The 12,563-nt window shown below is 37.2% G+C and overlaps 1 protein-coding gene across 1 annotated transcript; it reads right to left on the bottom strand.

Moving 5' to 3' along the window:
- Nucleotides 1–8,946: 8,946 nt before the first annotated feature.
- LOC121897255 (E3 ubiquitin-protein ligase TRIM21-like) lies at nucleotides 8,947–12,253 on the bottom strand. Its single transcript, XM_042411649.1, has 2 exons — nucleotides 12,239–12,253; nucleotides 8,947–10,997 (listed from the first exon to the last, which is right to left on the bottom strand). Exons 1-2 carry the CDS (start codon nucleotides 12,251–12,253, stop codon nucleotides 9,546–9,548), a joined length of 1,467 nt encoding a protein of 488 aa, XP_042267583.1. The 3' UTR covers nucleotides 8,947–9,545.
- Nucleotides 12,254–12,563: the final 310 nt, after the last annotated feature.

The raw sequence follows: 12,563 nt of genomic DNA, 5'->3' as shown, positions 1-12,563 counted from the left end.
CCTTAAAGAACACTTCAGGTTAAAGATGAATACAGAGAGTTGAGACTGTTTGTGAATCAGCAGACTTTAAAAACCTGCTGCTGTCAGTTACATGTTTGTTTTGTTCTTCTTCCAGTTGGATTCCTGGTTGAAGCTGCTGATTAATTTCACCTTCACTTATCAACTTGATTCAGATTATTTTCAGCAAAGGAAACGTAACCAACAGTTTCATCACGTTTGTGTCTGCAGAACTTCATCAGAGAGGACCTGAGCCAGGTGACCTCCATCACCATGGATACCTGGGAAGAGGACAAACTACACAGACACACAGAGCAAGAGAGACAAGAAACCAAACACACAAGGAAGAGAGAAAGATAAGGACCTCTTTCACACAGGAGAAAGAGAGACATGAGGTGAGGCTGAATCTCCTGTAGGACGAAGAACCAGACGCGAAACCTCTGGAAATGGCACCGACAGCCAGGGAAGCAGAGCGGCCCAGGAAGGCCGATGGTCCAAGGATAAAGAGGAGAAAAAAAGGGAAGGAGAGGGAGAAAAGAGAGAGCTCCAACGCTCATGTCGATAATCTCATGATGTCCATAGTCCTTAATAAGGTAAGAGTCTGCACGCATATCCAAACTGAAGCGGGCAAGTGCTGAGCTGAACATAAGCAACAAGTCAAAAAACAAAGAAATAGCTCACACACTGCAGGGCTCCAATGTCCACTGGGATTTATTGAACCAAAGTGACATTTCGAGCACACCTGCTCTTCATCAGACTCAAGTGACAATTGCAAGACACCATCTTAGATATATACATGAATACAGGTCACATGATGTGGTCATGTGACCATAAACTCTGATGTGACCCAAATATATCCCAGGGATAACTATATATACATACCAAGAAACATACACAAAAACCCTTTAAAATTTTCTTAAGTCCTAAAACTAGATATAGAAAACCCAACAAATGGGACAGAAACATTAAACTTATTCATTTATTTGTTGAGGAAAATTATCCAATCTTACAAATTTGTGTGAGGCAAAAGTATATGAACCATTGCTTTCAATAACAGGTGTGACCCCCTTTTGCAGCAATAACTTCAACCAAACATTTCTGGTAATTATTATCAGCTTAAAGGAAGTTTAGCCCATTCCTGATTACAGAACAGTCTCAGGAATGTTGGTGGACTTCTTTGCATGAACTGCCTGCTTCAGGTCCTTCCACAGCATTTCTATAAGATTAAAGTCAGGACTTTGACTCGGACATTTTCAAACATTAACTTTCTTCTGTTCTAACTATACTTTGGTAGAGCGACTTGTGTGTTTAAGGTCTTGCTGTATGACCCACTTTCTGTTGAGCTTGAGTTCACAGACGGATATCTTGACATTTTCCTGTAGAATTTGCTGGTACAACTCAGAACTCATAGCTCCATCAATGATTGCGAGCTGTCCTGATCCAGATGGAGCAAGGCAGGCCCAAACCACAATACAACCACCATGTTTCACAGGTGGATTACGTTTCTTATGTTGGAATGCAGTGGTTGCTCATCGCCAAACATAACGCTTCTCATTCAAGCCAGAAAGTTTGATTTTGGTCTCATCCATTCACAGAACATTTTTCCAACAGTCTTCTGGCTTATCAAAGTGGTCTTGAGCAAACCGTAGATGGGCAGCAATGTTCTTTTTGGAGAGAAGTGGCTTTCTCCTTGCAACTCTGCCACCATTGATGTTCAGTGTTCTCCTGATGGTTGACTTATGAACATTGACATTAGCCTCTGAAAGAGAGGCCTTTAGTTTCCTAGACACTACCCTGGGGTTCCTTGTGGTCTCCTGGACTCTTACACACCTGCTCTTGTTGTGATCTTTGTTGTTCGACCACTCCTGGGGAGGGTAACAATGGTGTTGAATGTCTTCCATTTGTACATGATCTGCCTTACAGCCAACTGGTGGAGTCCAAACTCTTTAGAAATGGTTTTGTAACCCTTTCCAGCCTGGTGAGCATCAACAACTCTTCTTCTAAGGTCCTCAGAAATCTCCTTTGTTCAAGCCATGACACACTTCCACAAACCTGTGTTGTGAAGCTCAGACTTCGATGGTGAGGACCCAGATTTCTCTTCTTTAAACAAGGCAGGGCCCCCCAGACTCACACTTGATTGTTATCCCATTGATTGAAACACTCTAATTTTGCCTTCAAATGAACTGATAATGCTAGAGGTTCACATACTTTGGCCACACACAAATATGCAACATTGGATCATTTTCCTCAATAAATAAATGAACAAGTATATAACATTTTAGTCTTATTTGTTTAATTGATGTCTCTTTATCTAGTTTTCGGACTTGCATGAAAATCTGATCATGTTTTAGGTCATATTTATGCAGAAATAGAGCAAATTCTAAAGGGTTCACAAACTTTTCAAGCAGCATTGTGTACATCGTCCTTGTAGTGTAAATAGTCCTGTGTACCTAAAGTTCAGGATTCAGTGATGTGTGATAACACATAGTAAATAGTCCCATATACAAAAAGTTCAGGAATCAATTGTATCTGACAACACTCATCTGACATATCTGACATATCTTACAATTGGGGTGGAGGTAAGATATCTCAGTAAAATCAGGATATCGTGAAGGCTAGAGGCTACATGTACTAACAAAGATACTTAATGTGTTTGCTGTGTGTTTGGTTATATATGATTTGTTTTCAGGATCATTTTAGAAAGCATAGCATATTAAGTTGTTAATCTAGACATATAGGATGTATAAAACTGCAGAATGCACACTGTGTACATAATCCTTAGCGAAGTAGCTAAATAGGTCTGTTGATGATGGTAATGACATATTTTGACGTTGCTGGAATGCCCAGACAGGATGTCTAACTGATGGCCGGTAACATCCTAGATGTCAGCACAACTTTAATTTTGGAAGCATTTCTAAACCATCACAGGATGTCTTCATGGGATGTTCAAACAACTGTCATACAACATCTGAATGTTTGCTGGGAACTGTCCTCCCAAAAAATCAACAGCATCAACTGTGACCGAAAACAACATATGTTAATGTTCAAGTGACTGCGCCCTCTAGTGGCTGCAGTAACATGACATTATTATAGAGCTACAAAGTCCACAGAGGGAGAAGGTTGGAGTTGGGACATGCCACTTTGTATGGGAGTCCACTGTATGTTTTTCATTTCCTACTGAAGTCAACATTGGTTTCTTTTAACCATGACCTTGATCACTCCTTAACCTTAAACAAGTGGTTATTATTGTAACCATGATGACAAAGGTCCCCTAACCTTAATGTAAGTACTTATTTAGCCCAAATCTTGATCTTTCCCTTACACTATCCAAGTCTAAACCTAACCAGATCTTGTTGAATAATTTAATTTGAGCAAACAAAAAAATCTAATCTGTGCTCAATACATTTATTTACACATTTGCTATTATCCACATAGGTGTACAACAACCTCTTTCACTCAGTTTTACTCATTTGCCCTCTCAATGTCCCCACTGTGTGTGCTCACGAAACTCTTGAACACTCGCTCACAGTGTCACTCACAGCATTTCTCTCAATATCTCTGCTCTGTGAGCACTCAGGTTTGCCTACACACTCTCTCAGCTTGTCAGAGTGGGAGGTCACATGACTCATGTTGCTTTGAATTGTTCCAAAAGGGTGATTCAGATGCACTGTTTTCCACAGGGAACATCATGATTTACCACCAAACAATGAGACTTGTACAGCCTTGCAAATAAGTTTTGTGTAAATCATTGATGAACAGATGCTTACTACACTAAAAAATGACACTAAACATTTGCACTGTGAACTTTACCTATATTCAGTGTCCATTTGCACACTGTGCTTTGAGTGTTGTACAGTCCCCACTTAGTTTTTACAGTGGCTAGGTAATTATGTCTAATCTGCTTGTTATCAGCATACTATAAAAAAAACAAAAAAACAAGTCTGGCAGCAAAAGTTGCCAGACCCTTACTGTCAAATAACAGTAAAAAACTTTTAGTTATTCTACAGAGATTTATTTTAAAAATACGGATATTTACTTTGGACATTGTCTGCATTTTTACAGTCCAACCATTATAAAATAAAAAGAAAATCCCATTATAAAACATTGCTAGAATGTTAAACAAATGTATAAATCTGCACAAAAAATGAAAAAAATTGCAGAACTACCTTAAAATTACCTAATTTAAATGAAGACTCTTGTTTTCATACAGTAATCTTTGGTAAATTCATAGGATTATCCAATCCATCCACAAGAACTCCCCATCAAAGTACAGATTTCTGGATGTAAACCAGAAAAATTGTGTAAAATTGCATTCAAATTACCCTCCTTTTACACCCATTAATGGTATCTTGAGAGCTTTAAGCTTTTATTTTATGTGATTATCCAATCTATTTACAGTAAATCCCTGGTAAATGTTGGTTTTATACTGTACAAAAAAATAAGATCATGTGATAATAGTTTACAAAAACATAATTTTAATAATCATTACTTTATATAAACATTATTTGTCAGTAATTACAAGCAACTCTCCAATATATTTACTGTCTTTTCCCATAATTTTATGGGGTTTACTTTATATAAACATTATTTGATATTATATTTAAAAGCAACTATCAAATATATCTACATACATTTCCCCATTAATGTATGAGGTTAACTTTATATAAACATTATTTAACAGTAATTACAAGCAGCTCTCCAATATATTTTCAGGCTTTTCCCATAAATGTATGGAGTATACATTATATAAACATTTTTGACAGTAATTAAAATCAGCTCTCCAATATATTTACAGGCTTTTCCCATTATTGTTTAAGGTTTGCTTTATATAAACATTATGTGACAGTAATTGCAAGCAACTCCCCAATATATCTACAGACATTTCACATTAATATATGGAGTTCTGAATGTACAAAAACCAGAAGGTCTATGTAAAAGTTCCTTTATATCAACTTTGACACTGAATAAATACATTTTTCTACTGACATTTTACAATATTGTGCAATCCATTCAATACAGATCCCCATTTGAGATGTATTAGATTTCAAGATGTTTAATAACCAGAATATATCATAAGATTACCTTTTACTGCTTGCTTTACAAAGTAATTCTGTAGACATTGCCCAAGCCTAGTATACAGGTGCATTTTCTGTTTCAGATATGAAAGTTTACTATAGAATAAAGCTTATTTGGGTATTAAGCAAAACATTTTTATATATATCATTCTCAAACACTGGCTTGGGCAACGATGGTTGTTTAAAAAGTTTAAAAAAAATAAAACCATCATAATTATATTATTTTTTGGAAATTACATTAGTCGAACTGTTACACTGTTTTGTGCTTGATGTTTGTGTGATGTATAATTATTTGTGTAATAATAATTACTTTTTCATTTTCAGTCTAGAACAAATTGTTCATGAAAATGAGATGCACTCTGGCCCTTCGTAGTCTTCCGGTGTATCAGCGCGAGGGGTCTCTGAGTTCTTCAAAACCAGCAGTGTAACTTCTCAGTACACTCACAGAGATGTCAATATCTATCAGTACAGTGTTGACATAACATATTGTATGAGAAACGAACTTGAACGCCTCCTGTAGCATTCTCAAAATTTAAGTAGATTCAAGGTTAGGTTTGGACTTTTTCAAGTCTATCTCAATACAATATTCAAATGTCAAATGTATATCGACAAAGTTATTAGTGGGCGGAAATTATTCGTCCTATCTCCATAATAGCCGTAAAGCAGTCCCTTCCTATCAGGTAGGATGAATCTCTAACTGGTCTGCAGAATTACATTGAATGTGTTTTGCCAGTTATCAAGTGGCTCCACATGATCACAGCTGATGGAGGCTACTGTCCAGTGAGAGCTTGATTCTAACTGATGCTACCTGGATGAGATGTCCCAAACTGATTTACTGCACAATAGTTGATGCTTCATATGATGTTCATTGTCTGTGTAGATTAGTCACTGCACAAATGCCTATCTATAGATGCCTGTTTTTTGTCTAGCTGTCAACATATCCACATTTCTAGTTATTTTTTGAGACATTGAGTGTACAAACCTATTAATGAGGAGGTTCACTCAGTGTGACACCTGCTGGTCATTTTTTGTAACAACTTTTGGCATGCTTCCTGTTGGTTCTATGCCATTGATCTCTGTAATTATTGAGAGCTCATAGTACCCTATTAACCCACTAGAAAACTGCGCTCCCAGAATGCAGGCTTACTGGTGGTTCCTACAGTCTCCAAAAGTAGAATGGGAGGCAGAGCCTTCAGCTATCAGGCTCCTCTCTTGTACAACCATCTTCTAGATTCGGCCCGGGGGGCAGACACCCTCTCCACCCTTTCTAAGAGTAGGCTTAAAACTTTCCTTTTTGATAAAGCTTATAGTTAGTGCTGACCAAGCTCGCCTTGGACAAGCCCTTAGTTAGGCTGCTATAGGCCTAGACTGCCGGGGGACTTCCATTGATGCACTGAGCTCCTCTCTCCTCCTCCTCCTCTTCGTTTTCTAAACATGGAGATAGTCAGTTAAAGTAAGCAACAAGTACCTGAATTTTATACTTAAAGAACAGCTATGGTTTATTTCGACTTGGGCTTTATTTTCTCTGGCCATATATCTTTGGCCAATGTTTATGATCTTTATAGTAACATTGTACTGACCAAAGTAACTGCTCAGATCTTGAATGCAGTGACATCACAAAAACTTGCAGCCAGACACTTGAATTTTGTACTTAAAGAACAACGAGAGGAATAGATGGTGGTCCCTTAATGTCCACAATAACTATCGCTGTCATTTTAACAAAAAGATTTGATGCAAGACTATGAAACTTTGGTAATGCTTTATTTTAAAGGTTTTCTTAATTTTGCACAAATTCCTGGAAATGATGTAATTTGCAGGTATTTAATGGGTATTTCCAAGGACATTTTAAAGAGAGGGGTGCAATTTGGTACAAATTATAAGAAAAAACTGAGAAAAGTGTTAAGTTGGTAAGTACACTCTCATTATATTTGGGTTCCTAGTCTTTGTATGCATTATAAAATTCACAAAAAATAGATTCTTAACAATTCTTTAACTGACAGAAAATGCTTAATTTGTATTGATATTGGAATGTAGGGTAAAGTCCTAAAGTGCACAGGTGCTCTTAAGGCTCAGTGATATGTGTTGGAAAGCCTGACAGTGACATCTATTGGACTAACTTGGAAGTTGCACAAAAAGAGTGTCTGCTTTCTCTGTCAGTCACTGCAGCACCACGAGAGGAATAGATGGTTAATGAACAGCTTTCCATGTAGTTTATTGTTTGTTCATGAGAACAATACTGAAATTTCTTCGTTTGATGTACATTTCCTGTTTACAACTCCTATTACTTACATTGCTTGTAGTTAATTGGCATGATGCAGCAGCTAATTAGCTGAACCAGTTTAGGAGCCTCATGTTGCAACGAGTTTGTATCACTCAGTAGCTGCATAACTGACATTTTTCTAACATTATTTAGTTCTGTTTTCCTAAAATGTGCATGTTTTGAACTTTGTGACCATTAGTAAATATTATACTGTACGTTTATTGCTGTATGTAGTTGATGGTTTAATGTAAACCCCAGTTTGTTCCTCTCATGTGTTGCCATTACATTCAAGTCACAGAACTAGGCATCTGATCTCCAATAAAATAAATACCCAATGATCCAGTCCAAACTATGTGTAATACAGAAATTTCAACAGTGTTTTGTGTTACATCAAAGCGACATATGAAATAGATGAAAGTAAAAAAAACACATGAATCGGAATCTGAAGAAAACAAGGAATAAACAGTACAACAAAACATTACATTACACTGAATCTTTTTGTAGAAAATCAAATTATTCTTCTACTCAGTGAGATTAGCAAGGAAATGATCTGAGGAGTTTTTACCATCATACATACAGTAAGACTTGGACTGAAGAATCGGTAGAGGTTGTAGTTTCTCTCTTGCCACAGATGAGGAAGTTGCAGCAGCAATGAAGAGGACAAAAAATAAAGAGGAAAAAAGCAGAACATATTAAATATAACCAGATTAATATAATTATAATACCACAGCCAATTAAGTCAGTAATATATTTGTGTCATCATATTTAAAATCTATTCCTGAAAACCTGAATTTAAAGCATTAAGCTCATGCAAAATATGCAAATGTATATTTAATATGAAATGTATGTCCAGAGTGAAAATATTTAGATACATAAAGTTTATAAGAAATTAAGAATTAAACAATGTAAAATGAACAAACAAAAAAAATTCAGTGTGAAAACTGCATTCAGGTCTCACAGTAAATCAGACTTACCATGTTAAATATATTACATTTAGAAAAGGTGTGGATGAAGATTCTTTGCGAAGGTTGATGTGAAGAAATAAGAACAAGATAAACTGTAAGATTAAATGAAAAAAGAAAACAAAACATTGTTTCCTTTAGAAATTGGCTAGTTGTTGAACCAAACAGTAACAGGATATATCAGGAAAACAATATATTGAATATAAGAACAAATAACAATGTAGAACAATCAGTAATTACTGATTCTGTTGTTGTTGAGGGTCTGGGAGGCACTAAATCTATTATTATATAATGGTGTCATCTACTGAAACATAATTCAACTTTACACTGTATCGCATTACATTACAGTTCACACTGACATCAGATTAGTTATTTGAGGTCTTCGGCTCATTGAACATCTGAAATCAGCGTCTGGTGTTTGTAATCATAAAACTTGGTTGTCAGATAATTAGAAACATCAGCTGTTCACATACATAAAATCAACTGACCTACAGGCATCCAAGACTTTTAACACGTGCTTTTATTTCAAAAACTTTACTACAGTACGAGAAAAAGCACAAAATTCTGTCTTCAGTAATTTGTAACCTGAATCCAACATTATTTATACAAACAACAATCAGACAAAAAAATAAATAAATAAATTTACCACCCAAATATGTAATGACCACTGCAAAAGCTTCTCCTTTTATTACATTTTCATAATATTTTGATTGTTTTGAAGACAATGACACTTTATACACATGATTAAACTACACTAGATAGGATCAGTCACAGATAATTTAACCACTGTGAGGAGCAATGGGACATATAACAGGAAAATATCATATTAAAAAATTTAAAAAAACATTTGGAATTGAAAAGGAAGTCAAGTAAAGTCCATTTTTTATACAACCCAATATCACAAATCACAATGGCCGCAGGGGACTTTACAATCTATACAGCAAACAACCTCCTCTGTCATGAGATCCTTGAATGGCATAAGAAAAACACCCCAAAAAAACCCTTTAATGGGGAAAAGTGGAAGAAACCTCATGAAGAGCAACAGAGGGGGGAACCTTCTCCCAGGATGGACGGACATACAATAGATGTTGTGCATACAGAACAGACCAAGATAGCAAAATTACACAACGGAAAACAGGACAACAAAAATTATAAATAGACTGAAATAAGAAGAATGTGATGTGGTACTGCCAAACAGAAGAAAAAGTAGAAAGAGTACCGCATTTTTTTCAAAAACTTAGATGTTTCTCCTCACTGTAATACACACATGTTATCAGGGAGGTGCATTGTAACACCATCATGCGGACAAGGACTGAAGAATGGATAAATCTCCTCAATGAAGGAGCAGCCAGTAAAGGAGTAGATAAGAGCTGCAACATCAATGTCATAAAAGGACACCAGACCCTCATCAAAATCCACAAACACCCCCACCTTCTCAGGCTTCGGCTTCAGGGAGAGACGGACCGACGGGTCAGCAGGAGCAAAGTACTCACCAGATGACTTAGAACATACAGTCCAGTAACCATTTCTGGGACACAGTGTGATTTCTCTGCTCATGTTGGTCAACTTTCTGGCCACTCCTAAAGTCCATGTAGACCACCTGTTAACCTGAACCTGGAAGTAAAACCTCCCTGAGGTGAAACCCCGCTTTGATAAGACACATCTACAGTCATTACCTCGCTTTACCTGTTGTCTGTCATTAGACTGGGCGGGTCTGGGATGTACAACATCAGGATCGAGTGTCACATGCACTGTATACTGCTGGACCCTCTTCAGCTCCGCCTCAAACAGCCTCTTCATCTGTTTAGTGATCGTCTGCTCCAGTTCAGCCACAGCTCTCACCACAGTCCCCTCGTATGATGTTGGGTGGACGCTTATGTCTGTCCAGTCCATGGTTGGTGGAGCAGCTTTCAGACAGGGGAATCTTTGAAGAAGATGGAGGTGGTCTTCAGAGCATGAGAGCTGATCCAGCTCAGAGCTTCTCATCATCAGCTCAGAGATTTCCTGTTCCAGCGCTTTGATGAAGTCTTCAGCCTGTCTCTCTTTTGTTCTCTGCTTCTCTTTGATCGTCTCGATGAGTTTGATCTGGCTTCTCTCAACAGACTCCTTCAAAGCGGTGAAGAACATAACACCATCTACTATCTCTCTGTCTGCATCTTCCTTACTGAGCTCCACTGACTGTATGATCTCCCACATTTTCAGTTGTCTCTTCTGGATCATCTCCTGAATTTCAGCCTCTATTTTCCCCAGCTCTGCCTTCTTCCCTTCATACTCTTCTTCCAGAGGAACAACATCATGTGTCTTGTGGCCCAAAGCAGTGCAGAGGGTGCAGACACACATCTGATCGGTCTTACAGAACAACTCCAGCAGTTGATCGTGCTTCGTACACATCCTGCCTTCCAGGTCCTCCACAGGGTCGATCAGCTGATGTCTCTTCAGGCTTGAAGATGTCAGATGAGGCTCCAGGTGAGTCTCACAGTAGGAGGCCTGACACACCAGGCAGGACTTCAGGGCCTTCAGTTTGGTGCCAGTACAGACGTCACAGGGAACTTCTCCTGGTTTGGCAGCTTGTTGCTCTGAGCTGCTGCTGCTGGCTTTTTGTTGAGCTGACTGTCTGAACTGAGCAGCCACCTCAGAGATGAAAGTGTTGACCTGAAGCTCAGGTCTTGTGTTGAAACCCTTTTTACAGTTTGGACACTGACACTGGACATTAATATTCCAGTATTCAGTGATGCAGTTTTTGCAGAAGTTGTGTCCACATGGTGTACTGACTGGATCAGTGAACACATCCAGACAGATGGAGCAAAGAAACTGATCTTCAGTCAGCAGACAGCTGGCAGCAGACATATCTGCAGACTGAGAACAAAAGTATGAAAATATATGTAGAAAAAACCAAAACTGTAGTTTCAGTATTGTTGATTATTTGCTTGCTCGATATTTTGGATCCGATAGGTCCACTTAACAAGTTAGAATATAATATCAATAGATATCATATTAGTAAGTCTTCTTGTCTGAGTAGAGCTGAAGGTTGTTGTGAATATTAACCTTTAAAACACAGTAAATATTATCAGCTGTACTCACCAGTGTTCGACAGAGACTCTGCTGTGTTGTTAACAAAAACACATTGAGTGACAGAGACAACTGTCTCAACTGGAGATCAGCTGTTGCTCTGCTGTAGTGTGACATCACACCACTTGTCCTTTTACAGTGTCGCTCCACCTCTTAATGCAGCTCTGTGAGTGAGGTTTTGTTCCCTCGTTCAGGTTTAGAAATTATCATTGTGACATACTTTTAATAACAAAGGTGAATTTAATCTGGATAAAGTACCAAATACATGTATGTGGTTATTAAATATTTGTTTTTGTTTTGTTCTTCCTTGTATACAATGAGAGTCTATAGAGGATATACAACTGCAAAATATGGTTGAATGCCAGAATTAAGATCCGAGGATTTCCTGGGTTTTGTTGCCAAAATCTGCTCCTCTTGATAAGACATTCAGTCAATGGAAAAAGGCGGATATACACAGTATAGGAGACCTATACAGTACATTGACCATACCTTTGCCAATTTTGCACAATTAAAAAGAAAATATAATCTCTCAAGTAATATTTTTTAAAATATCTACAATTAAGAGATTATGTACAAAAACCTTTGAGACTGAAACCAGTTCAGTTATAGATAATTGTCTTTAAACAACACCTGCTCATGAAGACTGCTCATGTTAATAGAGGATTCTCCTTCTTCAGATAGCTTTAGATGGAAATGGGAACAACTTAATCTTTAACACTGTATATATGGTTTAATTCAATATTACACGGACTCCACTATTTCAAAATAAATGTACACAAAATCTATCCAGATGTTTCTCCCATATGTAATATGTAATATGCCATTTCCCTGAAGCAACCTTAAGCCATATTTTTTCCATTTTCTCGTATTCAAACCTTTTGGTCTAGCATCACTTATCACTTATCATTCTTGTATTATCTGAATCAACTGTGAACTTACTTCAACTCAGAAACTTTTTCTTTCCTATGACCTCATTACAGCAAAAAGAAAAGAAAAAAAACAGTTTTGAATTTGGCACCCAAACATTTAAATAGGTGCAAATTCTTCTTATTTACAAGTACTTTACATTGTTTTCTGATGATTAACAGTCTTGAAGGCAGGTTTTGCAGTTATTAAGATAAATTAGACTACAAAAATTGATGTGTTGTAGCAGAAAGTAGTAAAGTGACACATCAAATAAAATATTAACAATAAAGAAGC

Source organism: Thunnus maccoyii, chromosome 5 (assembly GCF_910596095.1).
Source record: "Thunnus maccoyii chromosome 5, fThuMac1.1, whole genome shotgun sequence".
NCBI classification, from domain to species: domain Eukaryota; kingdom Metazoa; phylum Chordata; class Actinopteri; order Scombriformes; family Scombridae; genus Thunnus; species Thunnus maccoyii.
The sequence above is the reverse complement of the archived record's forward strand: the minus strand, read 5'-3'. Positions and strand labels throughout refer to the sequence as shown.